Here is a 22489-nt window from a genome sequence, read left to right as displayed (position 1 = left end):
AAGGAGAATTGAAGTGAGAGTGATATTGAGGCTGCCATATTTATTTGCTTTTAAGCAATGTCAGTTACCTGGCTATTATGCTAATCCTCTGCCTCTAATACTTTTAGCCATAGCGCCTGAACAAGCACATGAAGATCATGTGTTTCTGAAATTATTGTCAGATCTGACAAGATTAGCTGCATGCTTGTTTCTGGTGTGATTCAGACACTTCTGCAGAGACATAGATCAGCAGGGCTGACTCGTATAGTTTAACCCCCTGAGTGTTACGCTGCTCAGGAGGGTTTGCAGCCGAGAGTCCCCCAGTATAACTTTTGAGATCGCATAGTTCTAATAGCTTCAGCTAGCACTAGGCTAGCTAGCAGTGGTGGCTGGCAAACCCCGATTACTTTTGATTCCCCCCGATCACCGCTAAATACATTACCCAGCCTGGATCCAGCAATCGGCGCAGCCTCCCCGGACAGCTCCGCATGACGTCATTCGCAGACCCGATCCTCCACATAGAGAGGACCGGAGATGTACAGGGAGGCTGCGCGATCGCTAGATCCAGGCGGGGGGTGGGGTAATGTATTTAGCGGCGATCGGGGGGTATCAAAAGTAATCAGGGGATGCCACCACTGCTAGCTAGCCTAGTGCTAGCTAAGCTGAAGCTATTACAACTATGCGATCTCAAAAAATTATACTGGGGGACTCCTGGGAAACAGCCGGCGGTATGCCCGACACAGTGTCGGGCATACCGCTAAGGAGGTTAAAAGGAAATAAATATGGCAGTCACCGTATTCATTTCCCCTTTAAAGAAGACCTAATATCAAGCACTGCAGGCAAGGAAAACAAATATAGTTGCTGAGAACGTGTGTGGTGTGTGGTGGTGTTTTGTGTGGTGTGTGTGTGTGTGTGTGTGGTGTGGTGTTTGTGTGTGTTTCTAGAGCAAGACTTTTCAACCTCTTCACTAATTCTACCACTTTTATCACCTAAAAAGTACCACCAGTGTGCCTGCGCAGTAGATTGGACGTGATCGGGCTTGGCTGTTTCTGCTGGAGCCTGAACGGAGAGCAGCTACTGCGCATGCGCACACACCGATGAGGAGAACTTTGGGGCTCCCAGCACTGGATCCCATCTACTGAGGAGGAGGGGGGAAATCTGTTTAGGATACAAAGGCCTCCCCTCCCTGAGGTAAGTACCCTCCAGGGCCACTTTTTTCTTACAGGTACACACAAAAAAGGGCAGTCAGTATTGGCAATCTGGAGGTATATTGCCAATATAGGTAGCCTTGCAAGTTCCTCTCGCCCCCCCCCCCCCCCCCTTCCTGCATAATTATAGGTAGCCTGGTCCCACCACCAGAGAGCTGTGAGCTAGGCAGTGACTCACCACAAAGTTCGGCTTACCCTTGCTCACTCCTTGCTGTGCTGCCCTGCGATATAATTCACACCAGTGGCGGACACAGGCAGCAGTGGGCCCCTGTGCAAAATATCAATTGTGGGCCCCCCTGACCCCCAAAAATGGGTGCAGCTATAACCTGCGTCGCGCGAAGCGCGCCGCGGCAAAAAAACGGGCGTGGATAGAACCTGCGGCGCGTAGCGCCGCGTCAAAAAATGGGCGTGGCAAGACCGGATAAGGGCGGAGCTAACTGTAATTTAAAGTGATCCCGGGGTGAGAGTGATATGGAGGCTGCCATATTTATTTCCTTTTAAACAATACTAGTTGCCTGGCGGCCCTGCTGATCTATTTGGCTGCAGTAATAAACTGAATTACACCAGCAACAAGCATGCAGCTTAATCTTCTCAGTTCTGACAATATTGTCAGAAACCCCTGACCTGCTGCATGCTTGTTCAGGGTCTATGGTTGAAAGAATAAGAGGCAGAGGACCAGAACGGCAACCAGGCAACTGGTATTGCTTAAAAGGAGAGAAATATGGCAGCCTCAATATTATTCTCACCTCAGGTTCCCATGAAAAGTGCAACGCAAAGACAGTGGGCCCAAGTTTTGGTGACCCTTTCCCCAGAAAATTCACATAATTGTGCAGGTTTTCTCAAGAAAATACACATAATGTGAGCAGATTTGCCCAGAAAATACATTCAATCATGTCGGCAGATTTGCCCAGAAAATACGTGCAATGATGTCGGCAGATATGCCCAGAAAATACGTGCAATGATGTCGGCAGATATGCCCAGAAAATACGTGCAATGATGTCGGCAGATATGCCCAGAAAATACGTGCAATGATGTCGGCAGATATGCCCAGAAAATACGTGCAATCATGTCGGCAGATATGCCCAGAAAATACGTGCAATCATGTCGGCAGATATGCCCAGAAAATACGTGCAATCATGTCGGCAGATATGCCCAGAAAATACGTGCAATCATGTCGGCAGATATGCCCAGAAAATACGTGCAATCATGTCGGCAGATATGCCCAGAAAATACGTGCAATCATGTCGGCAGATATGCCCAGAAAATACGTGCAATCATGTCGGCAGATATGCCCAGAAAATACGTGCAATCATGTCAGCAGATATGCCCAGAAAATACGTGCAATCATGTCGGCAGATATGCCCAGAAAATACCTGCAATCATGTCGGCAGATATGCCCAGAAAATACCTGCAATCATGTCGGCAGATATGCCCAGAAAATACCTGCAATCATGTCGGCAGATATGCCCAGAAAATACCTGCAATCATGTCGGCAGATTTGCCCAGAAAACACATGCAATCATGTAGCAAATTTGCCCAGAACATACATGCAATCATGTGGCAGACCTGCCCAGAACATACACGCAATCATGTGGCAGACCTGCCCAGAACATACACGCAATCATGTGGCAGACCTGCCCAGAACATACACCTGCTAAAATAAATAATAAAAAAAAAACATTTACTCACCTGCAGCAGCAGACCTCCTGTCCCAGCCTCCATCCGGCGCGCAGCTCCCATGGGTGGTTGGGTGGATAGGTAGCCTGGTGGGTAGGTAGGCAGCCGGGTGGGTAGGTAGGTAGCCCTTAGCCGGGTGGGTAAGTAGCCTGGTGGGTGGCTGGGTAGCCGGGTGGGTAGCCTGGTGGGTGGCTGGGTAGGCGGGTGGGTAGGTAGCCTGGTGGGTGGGTAGGTGGGTGGTTAGGTAGCTGGGTGGGTGGGTAGGTAGCCTGGTGGGTTGGTAGGTAGCCGGGTGGGTAGGTAGGTAGGTAGCCTGGTGGGTAGGTAGGTAGCCGGGTGGGTGTGTAGGTAGCCGGGTGGGTGGTTAGGTAGCCGGGTGGGTAGGTAGCCGGGTGGGTGGGTAGGTAGCCGGGTGGGTAGGTAGGTATCCGGGTGGGTAGGTAGCCGGGTGGGTGGGTAGGTAGCCGGGTGGGTGGGTAGGTAGCCGGGTGGGTAGGTAGCCAGCAGGGTGGGTAGGTAGCCGGGTGGGTAGGTAGCCAGGTAGATAGCCGGCAGGGTGGTTAGGTAGCCGGGTGGGTAGCTAGGTAGCCGGGTGGGTAGGTAGCCAGGTAGATAGCCGGCAGGGTGGTTAGGTAGCCGGGTGGGTAGCTAGGTAGCCGGGTGGGTAGATAGCCGGCAGGGTGGTTAGGTAGCCGGGTGGGTAGCTAGGTAGCCGGGTGGGTAGGTAGCCGGGTGGGTAGCTAGGTAGCCGGGTGGGTAGGTAGCCAGGTAGATAGCCGGCAGGGTGGTCAGGTAGCCGGGTGGGTAGCTAGGTAGCCGGGTGGGTAGGTAGCCAGGTAGGTAGCCGGCAGGGTGGTTAGGTAGCCGGGTGGGTAGCTAGGTAGCCGGGTGGGTGGGTAGGTAGCCTGGTTAGGTAGCCGGGTAGGTAGCCGGGTGGATGGTTAGGTAGCGGGGTAGGTAGCCGGGTGGGTGGGTAAGGTAGCCGGGTGGGTAGCTATCCGGGTGGGGGGCCCGACTCCTATCCTCCCTCACTCACCTTGGGGCCCCCCTCCCGGTATGCGCTGCAGCCGGCGGGAGAGCAGAAAATACAGGAAGTCTCCGGCCGGGGCTGCAGCAGACGCTAGAGGCAGCTGCTGCTTAGTTTCCGATATGTCTCCAAAGCTGGAGACCAAGCGGCAGCTGCCGCCCCGGCCGGAGACTTCTTGTATTTTCCGCTCTCCCGCCGCATGAGGGGGGGGGGGGGCGAGGTGAGGGGGGAGGACAGGAGTTGGGCCCCCCAGGTTAAAAAAATAAATAAAAAAATAAAAAAAATAAAAAAAATAAAAAAAAAAACCTGCAATACTTAATGGGCCCCTGAAGCAGCAGAACTTCAGGGGCCCTCGTGCGGCGGCACGGCCTGCACGGCCGTATGTCCGCCACTGATTCACACCTCATCATCGGTAAGCCAGCCGCAGTGAAGAGACAGCCAGGCAAACGGTGCACGCAGGGGTGAAACTAGAAATCACCGGGCTCCCCTTCAAAAATTTGGATGGGCCCCCCAGGCCCGGTCAGGGCTGTTTTGGGGGGCAGGAGGGGTCACAGCAAGAGGGGAGAGCGCAGCCCCCACATCGTCAGGGAGGGGGGACTCCCTCACCTCGGGCTCTCCCTTCAGTGCTCCCCTCCAGCATCAATCACTGGCAGCAGACGGGCGGGCAGGAACACATACCTCCGTGTTCCACTGTGGAGGGGTCCGATCTCTAAGTGCCTCACACTACTTCCCGTTTAAACAAGAAGTAGCGTCAGACACTTAGAGAGCGGAACCTCCGGTGTGTGGAATGCATGAAGGTATGTGTTCCTGCCCGCCGCCTGCTGCCAGTGATTGATGCTGGAGGGGATCGCTGAGGGGAGAGCCTGAGGCGAGGGAGGGGGGGACTGCCGAGGTGTGGCCATGCTCTCCCCTCATACTCCAACCCCTCCTGCCCCCCAAAACGGCCCTGATCAGGCCCCAAGGGGGCCCCAAGCCGCCCTATGGGTGCAGGGGCTGAAGCCCCTATTGTTACGCCACTAGGTGCACGGTGACGGCGTGTATACTTCAAATACAGGAAGTGAGCAGTGATGTCACTTTCTGTATCATCACTGTGCTCCGTTTGCCTGGCTGTCTCTTCACCACTGATCTGAGGTCTGAAGTATGCTGCAGAGAAGCACAGCAAGGAGCGAGGGAGGGGGAGCCAAACTTTGGGGAGGAAGGACAGGACCAGGACAAGAGGCATGTGGGCAATAAAGTGGCAGGCAAACCTGGTGTGTACCACCTGGCCATCAGCAAAGTACCACTGGTGGTACACGTACCAAAGGTTGAAAAGCCTTGCAGGTAAGGATTCTGTAAATCTCAACATTTAATGCTAAGCTTTGTTGGACATAGACAAGATGTCAGTATGGAGCTCCTACAGTCGTAAACCATGACAATTTACCGCATTCAGTCATGCAAATAGGGGCCATAGTTGGGCATTCTAGTGCCCTAAGTAAGACACCTACTGTCCCCCATCTCCACTCCCTACAGCTAGAATCCTGCACTTATTTACTGCGCTAATCCATCACATCTCATTTGGGAACAGATTCAAATGCAAGGGCTAGCCAAAGTGCAAAGTCGGGGAAAGCCGGTACTACAATATCGCTAAAATTACTGATATACTAAAATGGGTAATACAATGGGTAATAAGATAGTAGAATATTGGTAATTTTTACCAATATTTTACAATTGCTAAACTTAACCCTATTCTCACTTGAACCCTCCCTCTATCAATGCCTATGACACTGCTCGCAGTGCATTGCATCGGACAACATAATCGTATGCCAACATGATGCAATTATAGTGTAATGGTACATTCACAACAGTGGGCATAAGTGCTTCAAGCAGTGTGTTACCGCATAAGGCAGTTCACAGTGGCAATCAGCATACTTAGTATGCTTCACTGTATGCATTGCAACACAAGCATAATTTGCGATGCGACTTTTCTTGTCCATTATTTGGCATTCTGCAATTAGAAAAACTACTGCGCATTTTCTTGCTTGCTGGTGGCTTAGAAGGCATTTTATTGATAAGGTGAAAAAACGTGAATTGAATAAAGGTCTTTGGTGTTCAGCATAACTGGATAGTGTACTGGTTAAGGGGGCTGCCTCTGACACAGGAAACCTCAGTTTGAGTCTTGGCTCTGCATGTTCAATAAGCCAGCACCAATTCAGCATGGAGTCCTTGGTCAAGACTCCCTAACACTGCTACTGAGTGTGCCCTAGTGGCTGCAGCTCTGGCACTTTGAGAAAAGCATGATATAAATGTTCTGTGTCTTGTCTTAGATAGATCTTTATAGAGCTAAGATGGTACAAAACATAGGCACAAAGTGTTTTCTGCCAGTGCGAAAAGTCAGGGTCATCTCTATCAAGAGATTGAGATGGATCGTGGAATGTTGGTGGTTATAGGATGTACAAGTGATCTGCAAACTTGGCTCTCCAGCTGTTAAAGGACTTCCGAGGCCAAAACTGAGAAAATTACACTGTACCTTTTTTCTAGCCGAATCCACGGAGGACGCCCTGCGCGTCCTCCGCTCCGTTCTGCCGTCAGTGTCTGCCTATTCGTTCCCCCAGGGCAAGCCCCGACCCCACCGAACGGGTCGCATCGATGCCGCCCCTAAGATGGCCGCCGCCTTGATCCGCGGCTGCGCAGTACGCTTTGCCGCGATTGCGACTGCGCAGCCTTTAGCCCGCCTCTCGCCGCGTATGGGTCCCGGCATCCTCCTGAAGCGTGCGGCGGGAGGCGGGCTAAAGGCTGCGCAGTCGCAATCGCGGCAAAGCGTACTGCGCAGCCGCGGATCAAGGCGGCGGCCATCTTAGGGGTGGCATCGATGCGACCCGTTCGGTGGGGTCGGGGCTTGCCCTGGGGGAACGAATAGGCAGACACTGACGGCAGAACGGAGCGGAGGACGCGCAGGGCGTCCTCCGTGGATTCGGCTAGGAAAAAGGTACAGTGTAATTTTCTTAGTTTTGGCCTCGGAAGTCCTTTAAGGAACTATAAGCCCCAAAATGCATTGCCAGGATAAAGACAAGAAATAGAGAGGACTTTTTGCCTGATGAAAGGAGGACTTGCCTCCTGAAACGCACGTAGAAAAGAAAACCTTGTTATACCACACGGCAGCCGCCATAGCCTTTCTTACATGCACTGCTACCATTGACAAGTGTTAATCACTACTCCCAATTGCCTGCAAGCTGTTTACAGTCACAAAGAGCAATATGGAGTTTTGGACATCCTCATTACTGAATAACACTTTGCACTAGTGCAACCTGCCATAGCCTGTGGTGCGGCCGCATAGTGTGGAACTTGCACACAGTCCAGGCAGAGACCTGCAAATATACAACCTCGGATTTCAGCTCTGCCTTCCTACGGAGGAGAATCTGGACACTGCTAAGCCTGGTCCCCGGCCAGAGGAACACCTGCGCAGCTGCTGGGCAAACCTGTACCGGCTTGCCAGCAACTTTCTAAGGTAAGATTACTCCAGGCATCCCTGCCTTTCCTACCACTGGTTCTCTGAATGCGCGCTATTACTTGTCTTTATCCTGGATTTCATGGTCACTGAGGTGGCCTCTTAAAGAGCAGCACCATTACACAAGCCTCACTGCTCGCTCCTTCTAGCCATAGAAGTACCTACCTATACCATTGCCACAATGCATTGCGGGAGTCTGACAGCCACAGTCACTGCAGTGACACAGGAAGTTATGCTGGATGCCGGGATGCGGAAGCTAATGCGCAGAAGATGCCAGCCGGGAGGTGATGCGGAGAAGATGCCAGCCGGGAGCCGGAAGCTGATGCGGAGAAGATGCCAGCCGGGAGCCGGGAGGTGATGCGGAGAAGATGCCAGCCGGGAGCCGGGAGGTGATGCGGAGAAGATGCCAGCCGGGAGCCGGGAGGTGATGCGGAGAAGATGCCACCCGGGAGCCGGGAGGTGATGCGGAGAAGATGCCAGCCGGGAGCCGGAAGCTGATGCGGAGAAGATGCCAGCCGGGAGCCGGAAGCTGATGCGGAGAAGATGCCAGCCGGGAGCCGGGAGGTGATGCGGAGAAGATGCCAGCCGGGAGCCGGGAGGTGATGCGGAGAAGATGCCAGCCGGGAGCCGGGAGGTGATGCGGAGAAGATGCCAGCCGGGAGCCGGGAGGTGATGCGGAGAAGATGCCAGCCGGGAGCCGGAAGCTGATGCGGAGAAGATGCCAGCCGGGAGCCGGGAGGTGATGCGGAGAAGATGCCAGCCGGGAGCCGGGAGGTGATGCGGAGAAGATGCCACCCGGGAGCCGGAAGCTGATGCGGAGAAGATGCCAGCCGGGAGCCGGGAGGTGATGCGGAGAAGATGCCGGGAGCCAGCTTCAGGTAATGTATACCTGCGTCGGTCGTACGCCGCTAGCGATACGCTCCTTACCCGCGGCGATCGACGGTAATTTTCTGCACGGCGCTATCGACGGGACTGATCTATTTCGGGCCGAAATAGATCGAAAATTAGCGTGTTGCGTGAACGATTTGACAGCAGATTCGATCCCAGTGATCGAATCTGCTGTCAATCGGCGGGTAATCGGCCTAGTGTATGGCCAGCTTAATGGACAACAGAATGTTCACAAAGTTATTCCATTTGTCTAGAGTTCCCCATAGCTATTACAAAATGTGGATATTTGCAAAGGTGAAGAATGGAAAACAACTACATAGGTATAAATAAAGAAGTTAATAATGTCACTAATATATAATTATTTTCAAAATGTTCATTTTTATATCCTTAAATTAGCTGCATCATTTAAATTGGCTTTCAGGTCTGGCAATCTTGATTTTGTTGTAGAATCTATAAATGGTAGGCATTTGTTATGCAGTGCGTTACTTGAAATCGTGCCTGAACAAAATGTTTGCTTTCTGTTTTTCCCCAGTGATCATGAAGGCTTCTCATTAAACCGGAGTCATGGCAATCCAGCTGGGATTTCACATGGAGAGTTCAAAAGGCTTGTTGCCTCAGCTGCAGATCTGATTGTTGCATCTGTATGTAGATATCACTGTACATTATATGCTAGTATATATGGTAAAGTAAAACTATTTTCCAATTTCCCTATTTTTCTGAAAATCTGGCCACCCATTTTTTTCTTGCATAATATTTGTTAAAGCGACCTATCATGAGAGGGATATGGAGGCTGCTATATTTCCCTTAAACATTGCTAGCTGCCTGGAAGGGGCATACCTAGAGCCCAGCGAAATCGAGATGGTCAAGCCCCCTGAAAATCATTTGGCCACCACCCCTGCCCTCACCCAGATCAAAACTTGGGCTCCAACTGCAATATCTTGTAAGCCCCACATCCGTTGATATAGTAGTAGAGCACAACGGAGTCAAAAATTACCTGTTCTCTGCTGAGCTCCACGTCCTCCTCATGCCTCTCTTCAGCCCACCATACGGTCTGATGCATGTCACATGACATGCAGACACGGGAGCCGCAAGTAGACTGTACGATATGGCTGAAGAGAGGTGTGAGGAGGACATGTAGCTCCGCTGAGAACAGGTAATGTATGAGGCTGATGCAATCTGCATCTCACCGCAAAAGCAGACCTCCTTAGTGCTTGTGACCACCCTCTCCCCTCCACCTGCAATAGCAGGGGTCAGAGGGCTATTGTTTCGCCCTTGCTGCTTAGCTGTCCTGCTAATCTTTTGGCTCCAGTTGGCTTCATGTTTATTCACTAAAAGTGGTCTGCTTACTGCACCATAAAGGCACTGCTGTCATTTTAAGTTACACTTGCACAAAAAAATAAAGTTGCACTTGCTGTCAGGAACCTTGTGTTGCTGCTTTCTGCCTGCTGGTGGCGACATGGAGCAGGACTGTCATGGACTTCTATTATTCCACCAGCAGATGTCTCTGAGGACTTTGCATTGTCCTGACACTCCACCATCCACCAGCAGGGGGCCTGTTAATGCTATTGTAAGGTTCCTGACACTTGCACTTTCACATCCATAATGAAGTACATGCAAATCAATGAAAAAAACACATTTTGTTTGCTTTCCTGGGGTAAGCCTATGCATGGAAGAATGAAGATGCAAAAAAGAGAATTTTCTCTGGTTTTCTAGTCGAGTATGTTAGGAAATAAACTGATAATCTACAAGCTACTTCACAAATAAGAGATGGTAGGGAGGTCCAGGTCAAAAAAGCATTCACCACCCTTGCAACAGTCCAACACAACAAACAAGGCCCAGACCTCCTCCAGTAAGGAGAATCTCCTTTGTTAGCCAAACACGTTGCTGACTACATAGCCTGGCTAGATTAAGTTTGTGAGCCAGGTGGTGACTACGTCAGGTGGAGAAAGCGATGCACTATAGTCTCATAGCTCCCAACTGTCCCTTTTTCGGAGGGACAGTCCATTTTTGGAAGCCCTGTCCCTATGTCCCTTTTTCCCTTTCATTTGTCCCTCTTTCAGGACTTTGTCCCTCTTTCTATATAAATATATATATTTCTATACTAAAAATGTGTGTGACTCTAAACTTTCTTCACATCCTTTAAATTGATATATTACTAATTTTAAAATGTTGCTATGATGGAAAATGAACCAGGATAGAAAGGACCAGTGTGGTTTGAATGATAAAACAACATATTTTTCTTATGAAATCTTTATGGTATGTGTGACTAGGGATGTGGTGGGGGCGTGACCAGGGGTGTGGCAGGGGCATGGCTTAAGTGTCCCTTTTTCTCATCTCAAAAAGTTGGGAGGTATTTGGTCTATTGAGACAACCAGCATTGGATATACTGGACTGTTATTTATTTGTGCAATAAAACCAAAGTTTTATTGCACAAATTTTATACCATTTTTATAGAGGTGTGATAATATTTACTGTTTTAAAGAAAAACCCTAACTTCATATTCAGGGCTCCTAAGGGAGCATTCTGTCTCTCTATATAAGATATGCTATAGGTCATTTTGGCAGGGATCGATTTAGGTTTATGGGAAAGGGCTTTGACCAGTACTAAGAAATACACAGACAGTGCATGGTGACCCAGAACCACTAGGAAAGTATAAAGGGTTTAAAAAAAAAAACACCAAAAATCCTCTATTAAAAAAACAATGCTAAATTTAATTGTGCCTTCTTATAACAGAAGATATTTGCGATAATTCAGCTTTAAGTTTATCTGATTTTTTTTTTTTTTTTTTATATTGCAGACACCACATATTCAATTCAAAGGTAGGTGACCTAACATAGCCATCACAGTGCTAAAAAGGAACTGCTGATCGGTTACAACCTAATGTATCCATTTTCTTACAGCAGAGGTGGGCTCTAAAACAGGTGTTGGACATTCTTGCCCCTCCACATGTAATAGGAAGTCAGACTCTTTGCAGGAACATCTTTCCAGCACTGAAACATCTTGCTTAGATGAGAAGACACACGGTGATGAAAAAGTGGTCTGTGATTTAAAGGTGCTTCACAGTCTACCAAATGGCTCACTGAAGGTACTTATGCTGTTGAGTCGGTTGTTGTGAATGTGGGGACCCAATCAACTTGATTTACTAAGGCTAGGTCCACACTAGTTCCATTTGCAGAACGGAGTCTGCGGTCCGTGATCCTGAAAAACTGAACGCAAACGTGCTGCCCTTTTGCAGCAAACGTTTTTGATCCGTTTGTGCTTTTTTTTTTCTCCCCCCAAAAACAGATGGCTGCAGCCAAGACCCCAATAGGTGTTCCCCAGGTAGCCTGAAGTGGTAGCAGCCAGGATGGGGGGTAACGGGCTTGCCCCTCCCTCACCTGGGTATCCCGTCCCCGCTCCCCTTCCAGCTATTTGCGGCAAAAAGTAAAGAGCGAGCGAGCAGGGAAGCATCTTACTTCCTCTGCTTGCCGTTACTTCCTGCAATGCCGCCCTCTAGTGGGCGGTATTGCCAAAAGTCACGCGGCGAGCAGAGGAAGAAAGATAAACTTCCCCACTCGCTCGCTTTTTACTTTTGCCGCAAATAGCTGGAGGGGGAGAGGGGACGGGGGACCCAGGTGAGGGAGGGGCGACCCCCCTCCTTGCCGCTGTGCCCGCAACCCCCCCTGTCCTGGCTGGCCCTCAGGCTACCTGGGGGACACCTATTGGGTTGATGTGAAGGGGAGGAGCAGGCAATAGGAAATGCGGATCTCCCTCCATTTTGTGTGCAAGAATAGCCTGTGTAGAGGGAGATCCGTGTTTGCACTGCCCTCCACTTCCCCTCCATGTATCCGGATCCAAGTGCGGTCCATGAAAATGCTGCAAATCCGGACCGTCCATTCAGGTTTCAAAAACAGATCCCCCTGAACACAGACGGATCCAGGTTTTTTTTTTTTGAGTGAAGAAGGCTGCTATTTTTAACATTGGTATCCATGGCTCCGTTTTTGATCAGGGTAAAAAAACTGAGCCACGGATACGTTCTTAAAACAAGTGTGAACCTACTCAAGGATATTTTGTGCTGGAGATCAATAGAAAATATAAATAATCTACTACAATCTGACTTTATGTGTTAGAATTTTTTGCTATTAGTTCCCAAAAGATTGCTATCATTATCTGACACTGCCAACTGGTAAAGGTACATAGAGTTATTACTATGCACATACCATCAGGGGTAATTTTATAAATAAGTACATGTGGTTCTGGATTTGTTAAAAAAAAAAAAAAAGTACAGTGGGAAAAATATTTTATCCTCTGCTGATTATGCTTGTTTTCCCTATGACCAAGAAATTACCAATCTATAATTGTAATGGTAGGTTTAGGCCTCTTTCACACCAAGACGTTGTGTTTTAGGGGACGTTAAGGTCGCATAACGTGCCCCTAACGCAACGCCTGGTGGTATTGAAGGAGGACGCCAGAGTGAGCCGTGTTATGCAGCTCTTGGTGCGCAGTATAGACTGCGGAGACCTTGTGATCGGAACACTCCACATCACGTGGTCCCGCCAGCCAATAAGCGGCCGCTCCAGGAAGAAAACACTGCAGTGCAGTGAATATTAATTAGCCATGTGGCTGCCGACAATAGCGGACTCTCCCCTCCTCCCCTCCTGCACAAAAATATAAAGAAAAAAAACAAATTACTGAGCATGTGCAAACAGTCTAACACGGCTAAAGCCGCTTAGAACGCACAGCATGCTGCACTCTCCAATAACGTCCAGCGTTACAATGTAACGCAACGTGGGCACTGTGAACAGCACATTGATTTTTTATTACTGTGAGTTGGGCTGCGTTACAGGCTGCTCTAACGTGCGCCTGTAACGTCCCACTGTGAAAGCAGCCTTATTGTAGCTGCAAAAGAACCCTCAAAAATCCAGCAGTGTATTGTAATGAGTGAAATAAGTATTTGATCCCCTATGAATTACTTTGTAATTGGTGCCAATTGATTAGAAAGGGGGGGGGGCTGACTGAGAGGGGAGATGGTTCTTCTGTGGAGGATGCATTTGATAAGGGCCTGTTTCCACTACACGCAGATTGGATGCAGAATGAATGCAGAAAAACTGACTCCAATGAATGTCTATAGGACTGTTTCCAGAAAACACGATTTTTCTGATGCAGATTTTCCCATAGGCATTCATTGGAGTCAGTTTTTCTGCATCCATTCTGCATCCAATCTGCGTGTAGTGGAAACAGGCCCTAATTGAAGTAGACCATCTGTGACTACTGGGGAGTACATATGACTTGCTGGGTGCTGCTTGTTACTGTTGGGGTTTCCTATGCCTGCTGCGGGGACTACCAATGACTGATGAACTTATTTGTGGCTTCTGGGCAGTGCCTATGACTGTTAGGGACTGCCTGTGGTTGCTGGGGTCTTCTTGTGACTTCTGGGAGGGTCTCTCTGACTGCTAGGGCTGTCTATAACTGTCTATGACTACTGGAAGTGCTGCCTTTAATAGTGTTGTCTTTGATCCGAATCTATTTTGTGAGTCGAATCATCCGAATCATCAAAATGAGTGATTCGGATCGCAAAAGGGACGGGGCCAGGAGCGACACGCCCCCCTCTCAGCGGGCAGCGGGGTCCTGGAAGCAGAGCAGAGATGGATCGCTCTGTTGAAGGGGAGGCAGCCTTGCACAGCCACAGGTAGATGAGAGAGAGAAGGGACATGGGTGCCACTGCTAGATATGTGTACAGCACACATACTGGCTATAATGTGCTGCTCATTACAGGCTGTCTGTTCCGCAGTTGTGCAGTGAACACATTGGAAGCTTTTGGCTCAGCTCAGCACAGCTCAGTAACTTTGCAGGCACTGTGATTGCAGGGCAATATGATCCTCCTGCACTGCTCTAAACAGCTGCACTTCACTTCTGGGAATGCTTTGGGGAATGCTTTCTTTCACTGTGCGACGTTTGCATACAAAGTATACAGATGAACATATAGGTGAAATATATGTAAAGCATATGATTGCAGCATGTGGGTATTGTCTGCAAACAAACATTTCTGCTCTCTGCTCGTCCCTCCTCCCTTCCCTGTCCACTCCCTGCCCTTTGTACATCTTCTCCCCTTCTCTGCGTGTCCACCCCCCTCCCCTTCTCCTGTCCTGCTAGTCATTTCACCCCCAAAATGCTTCCGTAGTAAAATGATCCGAGATTCGGATCAAAGATCCGGATCTTTTCAATGATCCGATTCGAATCATCCGGATCATTGAAAAGATCCGAACTTCACATCTCTAGCCTTTAACTGCTGAGGCTGCCTGTGTCACTGTGACTGCTGGAGGGTGTCTGGAGCTGAATGCCTGTGGCCTGTGTGGGTGGACCCAGTTTCTGATGCTGGAAGGTGGCTGTGAGTGCTGGGAATGGGGGATGTCTACATCTACTGGGGAGGACCAGCTGGTCACTGTGACTACTGGAGAGGACTCCCCTCCTGTGGGTGCCTGTTTCACTGTGGTTGCAGGAGGGGACGGTCTGTGGCTGACTGTGACTGTTGGAGGGATCACCTGTTAGCACAATGTGACTGTTGGAGGGTGCTTCAGATGGTGAGGGTGGAGTAGCAGCTTGTGGCTGCTGTAAGGTTCCTGTGACTGATGGCAGAGTTCCCTATGACTGTTGTGGAAGGGAAGGCTGCTTGCTGCTACTAGAGGTTGCATGTGACTGCTTGGTGAAGCTGACCATGACTACGCCTCTGACAGTGGAGGAATTTTAGGGCTCCCGTGTCATTGCTGGTATTATCTGCCTTGTGCCATCTGTAAACCAATGCAGTTCCAGATATTGGCCTATCCATGCAGCTGCAGGCTGATCTTTTTCCCTACCTCTTCCACTGTTGCTTTAGTGACTGATGGCAGAAGAAATGTGGGAGAAGTGGAGAGTGGTCTGCAGTAGCAAGTTTGGATCAAGACTAGAAGATCACAGAAATGTTTTCTTTTTATTAAGCTGATACAAATCCTACAATAAATATGCACTGTTTCTACTTCCTGCTTTCATGGAAGCAGACATATTGTTGACATCCTGTGCTTTCAAATGAGCTTATCTGCCTTATCTGCTATGGTAGTCAGCTGACACATGGGAGCGATCAAATTACAACTTGTGATTAGACACAGATGAGGGTGAATTAGACAGGCTAAAAAAAGTAATTAAGAAATTCCCGATTCGGATCTGATGAAGTCAGAAAAGCCGAAAGCTTACTCTTATTTTTTAAAGAGAATCTGAAGTCTCATTTTTTTAACTGCTTTTCTCATATAATCCGCTTCAGCATGAATGCCCCACTTGAATCGCTGCATCCCCGCGGCAGATGGATCATTTATTAGTGAGAAAACGCAGGTCGCAGATCATGCTGCCCTGGAGAGGCAGAGCTTTGAGCTGTAGCTCTGCCTCTCCGCAATCAATCTCCGCCGCTTTCCGCCTCCTCCCCGCCCCTCTCAGTGGAAGAAGACTGAGAGAGGTGGGGAGAGGCGGCGATCAGCAGAGATTGATTGCGGAGGAGGCAGAGCTACAGCGTAAAGCTTTGCCTCTGCAAGGAAGTAAAGCCCTGCGAGCTCCGGAGCATCTGCGGTGGGGATGCGGCAATTCAAGTGGGGCATTCATGCTGCAGAGGATTATATGAGAAAAGCAGTTAAAAAACGAGACTTCAAAGTCTCTTTAAAAAAAATAAGAGTAAGCTTTCGGCTTTTCCGACTTAATCAGATCCGAATCGGGAATTTGTTAATTACTTTTTTTAGCCTGTCTAATTCACCCTCATCTGTGTCTAATCACAAGTTGTAATTGGATTGCTCCCCTGTGTCAGCTGACTACCATAGCAGATAAGGCAGATAAGCTCATTAAAAAACAAGACTTCAGAGTCTCTTTAAGTTAGCCAATAAGGGCCCATTCTCACCTGAGAGGGAATCGCGCGATTCCCGCTCACGGCAAACCGCTAGCGGTTCTGCAAGAACCGCTACACAATGTAGCGTGTGACAGTGTTCTCACTGCCGCGGTTGCGGTTAGCGATAACCACAACCGCGCTGCATGCAGCGGTTTGCCGTCGACGAGCGCTCCGCGATTAGCGATCGTGATTAGCATGCATCGCTCCAAAACCGCCGCAGTGTCCAGTGATTTTTCCGCGCTAATCGCGGGAAAATCACTCCCGTTCTGCGATTTTAAGTGTGAACGGGCCCTAAATGGTATCATCCTGATTCAAAACTTTGTACATTTGACTATGACCATTTACCGTATTTATATTGGTTTTGCATTATTTCTTCCCTACGCCAAAAATGTGGCTGCGTTGCATGATCCTACAATTTTGTATAAAAACAGTGTATATTTATATTGAATGATATACTGGCTTTATTTTGTATACTGCGTTGTATAATACACATTTCTAGCACTACAATTAAGGCTGTTTGATTTCTTATTTATTTTTCCTACAGTGCATTTGAATGGTCCATTCCCAAGCTGCATAAAGTTTGAAATAACCTTGTGCACAAACTGTTCTTTAACTAATGCTTTTATTTGACATATTTTTGTATAAAGCAGGAAGCAGAAAAGAGTAATATTGCAGAATATGAAATTCGGGTCCACACAGAAGCAGTTTCTCCTCCTGAAGACAAACCTTCTCTGCTTCTGAGGCTAATGGGTGATCATGGAAGGTCAAAAACAATCCTACTTCAAAACACAATGTTAAGCAGTTCCACTGCTTGTGCTGGACAGGTAAGTATTACATTGCTTCATCTCCCTAATGGTACCCATACACGGTACAATAAAAACGTTAGATTTTCCAGTTTTTTCAACCAAATCGATCAAATCAAATGTAAGTTGAAAATAATTTTTTTTTTTATCAAGAAAAGTGAACCCATTTTTTTCTATAAAAATCCAATCAGACATGTTGGAAAAAGCTTTATATTCGATCTAACAGAATAATAGAACTAAATTATCTAATTGAAAAAAAAATGAAAAATTGTACCATGTATGGGCACATTAAGAGTGTTCAATGACAATTCTAGTATGCAAGCTTACACACACTAATAAATGTAGGTTTTATTTTGTAAGGAATTTAGCTCTGTTCTCTGCTACATTATGTGTAGTAGTGAGAAGTATTGGAGGAGGTGACTGAAAGCAAACCTGAAGCGAAATTAAACTTTTCAGACAATTCATTTATTTTGCTGTCTAGAAGAGATACTCTTTAGGCATGGAAGTGGCAGCTTCTGTCTTGTTTGTACCTTGTATATATATATATATATATATATATATATATATATATATATATAGTAAACACCACTGATAAGCAAATTACAGCCATAAAAGTTTTCCTGGCAGAATACAACTTCTGAGATAAAAGGTCAATAGTTCATGTATTTTCATTCAGGGACACTTAAAAGGCTGCCACTGAGCAGAGATAACAAAACATTCAATCTACCTCGTAGATGTTTTAATATATAATAAAACCATGAGATGTTTAAAAAAGTCTTTTTTTTTGGAGTAGGAGGATAAATACATCTGTTAATCTCATCAGTTTATTTTGACCTTGGGTTCTTTTAAACTGTGGGAAAGTTCAAAGGGTCATTATTTCTGCTTGGTTTTATAGCTAAGAAGACAGTATGGTTTTAAAACTGCAACTGTGACAGTATGATGAAATGTTATAAACAAAAAAAAGCTATATAACTGAAAATAAAAATGAGACGCTTTTCTTTTCTACTAATGCTCTATTCATTATCTGTACTACACACACAATTCATTATATCATATATTTTTTTGCTACATTGCTTTAACCTCCCTGCCGTTATAAAAAATTGCTGCGCACGGCAGGGAGGGTGTTTTTTGGCTTTTTTTTTTTTTTGTAGCATGTAGCTAGCCTAGCGCTAGCTACATGCTTCCCCCCTCCCTGCGGCGTCCCCCCGAATGCGCCGATCGCCGCCGGCGCATTAACCCATCCGGAAATCCCGTTCTGAACGGGATTTCCAGGAGGGCTTCCCCCGTCGCCATGGCGACGGGCGCGATGACGTCACCGACGTCATCGACGTCGTGACGTCAGAGGGAGTCCCGAACCACCCCTCGACGCTGCCTGGCACTGATTGGCCAGGCAGCGCACGGGTCTCGGGGGGGGGGGCACCCTCTGATGCGGCGGGTTGCGGCGAATCGGCGCGGAGCGGCGGCGATCGTAAGTTACACGCAGCTAGCAAAGTGCTAGCTGCGTGTAACAAAAAAAAATTTATGCAAATCGGCCCAGCAGGGCCTGAGGAATCCTCCGCAGCAGGTTACCCCGAGCTGAGCTCGGGATAACCGGCAGGGAGGTTAATACACTGAGGTACCGATGGGTCTAGGAGGAGAGTGCATTATTGGTCTAATCATCTGATGCTGCAGCATGTTAGTGGCAGGCCTTCACTGTATATGGCAATGACATTGCATCAGCATGGCCAAGATGAGGTGATCATGGTAATGCACCCTTTATTGAAGTTGGTGAGAGGCTATTTCACTATTTTATATTCTATTTAAGGTCGTATCTAACCATGTTAAATCAAGAGATGTTGGAAAACTGAAACAAGTCCTTATAGGTGTAAGCGGAAAATACCAAGGTGAGTACAATTTCCTTTCATGCCTCTATAATAGAAGAATACTAAAGATAGTCACACAATAATGGATTGCCACCCGATGTAGCAAAAAGATAGAGCCCTCGCTGATTGGGATCTATCCCTTCCACACACTGCACATAGAAATTCAATAAATAGATAGATATATAGCTGCACCACACCTCTCACAACCTCAGATCAGCAAGTTCTATAAACTTGGTCACTCCCAGAGTGCACCTCAAAAAATCTGGAGACAGAGCCTTCTGTCATGCTGCCCCTACTCTTTGGAACTCCCTACCACACCCAGTAAAGACAGCACCATCCCTGGAGCTATTCAAATCCAGACTGAAAAGCCACCTGTTTAGCCTGGCATTTCCAGATTTATAAAATTCTTCCCCTGTACCACGATGGTCGGAGCCATGCTTATGCGCTTTGAGTCCCACGGGAGAAAAGCGCTTTACAAATGTTATTTGTTGTTATTTGTTGTTATATATTTAGCCTGAAATGTATTGAAAATTTATCGAACTGCATTGCACTGCATCAAGCTTTTTTTGATCAGTCTAACATGTTGGGGCATAGATTTCTGCCAGGAACTGACCATGAAAATCTATAAATATATGGAGTATAGAGATAACAGTTATGTGATTCCTCTAAAATATGGAATTTAACAATTTTGTATGACATCTTAAAGTACAACCGAAGTGAGAGGGATATGAAGGCTGCCATATTTATTTAATTTTAAACAATACCATTAGTAGTAATGCCTGAATCACACCATTGAAATAAAGCATGCAGCAAATGCAGTCAAACCTAAGTCAAACATCTAAACTGCATGCTTGTTTAGGGTCTATGACTAAAAGTATTAGAGAAAAAGGATCAGCGGGATTCCAGGCAACTGGTATTGTTTAAAAAGAAATACCATAAATAGGGCAGCCTCCAAATCCCACTCACTTCAGTTGCCGTTTAAGAACATATGTAATTACCAATTATAGTGCCCTATAGCATAGAAAATGGAAAAATGTATACATATTAAGACTAATTACAGAAACCAAGTGTGAACTAATAATGTATTTTCTATCAGGCTGTAGGTGCTACTGCACAAACATTTCCATACTGAAAGGCGCAACAGAATATATGTTCCCATGCAATCAATGGCTATCGCATCAGGTTGTCTCAGTAAGTGCTACAGACAGTGACACATCCAGCAACCAATCAGAAGAAAGAGGTAACAATTTGCTCAGAATATGACCTTTATTCTATTATATGTATGACCTTTATTATATTGTATCCCAAACTTAATTCTTACAATGAAATACACTGCTAGACAGAATATGCAATAAAAATTGGGCAAGTATGTCTATTATGTTTTTCTCTATGGTAGTACTCATGGGGCTTGAACCAATTCACTTTTTTCGTAAGTTTTCTCCTGGGAGATAAATGTTCACCTTCTGTTTAAAATAACTTTGCATCACTCTGCAATTGAAAAGGTACCAAAAAGTAGGTGAAAAAGTAGTGTCAAAATTATTCTTGCTTGCTGGTGGCTTAAAAGGCATTTTATGTATAATGTGAAAATATCACGTAGCAGAAAACTTAGGAGAAAAAGTAAATTGGATCAGGCCCATATTTTATTAGGTCTGTTCCTGTAGGCCAGCGAGAGCTTCTGTAGAGAACATAGCCTCCGTGGTTACATACGCTGCAGTGTACAGTTCTGCTCTAGGTTCACAGCGGTTCCAGTCATTACTGTAACATCAGCTTAGAACATATTATTGCCTCAGTGTGAAGGAAGGTTATGTGCAGAAATATACTGATTGTTATGAACCTCACTGACAGCAGAGCTGGTGACCACTCTGTGCAGCACATACAGGAGATGAGACAGCAGATATCGGCAATAATGTTTATTGAAAAGTGCAATAAATATATACAACAGTGAAATGTGGTCAGTATGAACAATACAACCACAGTGAATAAACTCCACACGCACACACCATACCAGACTAACTAGAAATGACAGGAATATATATACAATATACAGATCCAAGAATGCAGTACCAAATCGTAATCCAGAGCAAGTCGAGACAAATCACAATATCATAAACCAGGATAGCAATGCAGTACAGAGTCCAAAGACAGGTAAGTAAACAGGCAAGAGGTCAGACCAGGGAAATCAGGAACAGGCAATGGGACCAGGAGTTCAGGCAGCTAGCAGCAAGCAGAGGCATAATCCTAACTGAAGCTCTGGCAAAGTCTGTAGCAGGGTGGAGTCTTCAAATAGGCTCTCTGCAGCTGACTAAATAATTGCAGAAGAAAGTCCCGCTGAGGACATCTGGTGGTAAGTAATAGAAGTACACAATGCTCCAAGTCCACAGTGCTATCTACAGGTAAAGTAGAGAGTTGCAGTCTTCTGTAACTGAATGAAGAGAGCTACCTGCTGGTGAGCAAAAGTCCAACAGTACTTAATGTAAGCTATGCCACCAGCAAGTAAGGCCCCAGCTTTGCCACCAGCAAGTAATAGCAATGTTGCTATTTTTGCAGATGATACAAAATTGTGCAGAATCATCAACTCTCAGGAAGATAGTGTCATATTGCAACAGGATCTGGATAGGATGGCTATATGGGCACATACATGGCAGATGAAGTTCAATGTTGACAAATGTAAAGTCATGCATTTTGGTCGTACCAACGGTCTAGCACCATACAAAATAAATGGGATACAGTTGGGGACATCAAACTTGGAGAAGGACTTAGGAGTACTCATCGACAACAAGTTAAATAATCGTACTCAATACCAAGCCGCTGCAGCTAAAGCGAACAAAATTTTGGGATGCATTAAAAGGGAAATAAAAACTCGAGATGCTAGCATAATATTGCCCCTGTTTAACTCTCTAGTAAGGCCACATCTGGAATATGGAATTCAGTTCTGGGCACCACATTACAAAAAAGATATTGCAGTTTTAGAGCAGGTGCAGAGACGAGCTACAAAATTGATACGTGGGATGGAAGGTCTCGCTTACCAAGAAAAGTTAGATAAACTGGGTTTATTTAGTCTAGAGAAAAGACGCCTTAGAGGGGATCTAATTAACATATATAAATACATCAGAGGGCAATATAATAGCTTGGCGGATGAGCTTTTTGTCCCTAGGCCTTCTCAAAGGACTAGAGGACATGATCTGCGCATGGAGGAAAAACGTTTTAGCCATTTATTTAGGAAAGGGTTCTTTACAGTAAGAGTGATTAAGATGTTGAATGCATTGCCACAGGAAGTCGTTATGGCAAACTCTATACCTGCATTTAAAGGGGGCTTAGATGCTTTCCTTGCGTTGAAAGACATCCATGGCTACAATTACTAGGTTATGCCTAATGATGTTGATCCAGGGATTTTATCTGATTGCCATCTGGAGTCAGGAAGGAATTTTTCCCATTTGGGGCTAATTGGACCATGCCTTGTGGGGGGTTTTTCGCCTTCCTCTGGATCAACAGGGGTATGTGGGGGACGGGCTGGAGTTGTACTTTATACTGGTTGAACTCGATGGACGTATGTCTTTTTTCAACCAAAATAACTATGTAACTATGTAACTCTCTGGTTTACCTGTAGATAGCACTGTGGACTTGGAGCAGGTTTGGACTTGGGACTTGGGAATAGCAGGTTTCCTAACACTGATAGTAA

General features: G+C 46.8%; 1 protein-coding gene across 4 annotated transcripts in view; it reads left to right on the top strand.

Annotated features, from left to right (window-relative positions):
* Window positions 1-22489, top strand: part of LOC137524643 (uncharacterized) — a 58002-nt gene that overhangs the window by 18061 nt on the left and 17452 nt on the right. For 2 of the 4 annotated variants that reach the window (XR_011022750.1, XM_068244750.1), the window contains exons 5-10: window positions 8796-8904; window positions 11061-11082; window positions 11164-11348; window positions 16793-16969; window positions 18753-18831; window positions 19907-20050. Coding sequence is in view for 3 of the 4 variants with exons in the window: in XM_068244750.1 (XP_068100851.1) it covers window positions 8796-8904; window positions 11061-11082; window positions 11164-11348; window positions 16793-16969; window positions 18753-18831; window positions 19907-20050 (716 nt within the window). In the remaining variant the exon portion in view is untranslated. The remainder of the gene's footprint in view (window positions 1-8795; window positions 8905-11060; window positions 11083-11163; window positions 11349-16792; window positions 16970-18752; window positions 18832-19906; window positions 20051-22489) is intronic. The other 2 variants (XM_068244752.1, XM_068244751.1) reach the window with 2 other exon arrangements.

The sequence above is a fragment of the Hyperolius riggenbachi genome, chromosome 7 (genome assembly GCF_040937935.1).
Source record: "Hyperolius riggenbachi isolate aHypRig1 chromosome 7, aHypRig1.pri, whole genome shotgun sequence".
Classification (NCBI taxonomy): domain Eukaryota; kingdom Metazoa; phylum Chordata; class Amphibia; order Anura; family Hyperoliidae; genus Hyperolius; species Hyperolius riggenbachi.
Note: the sequence above shows the minus strand (reverse complement) of the source record. Positions and strands in the feature narration are given on the sequence as shown.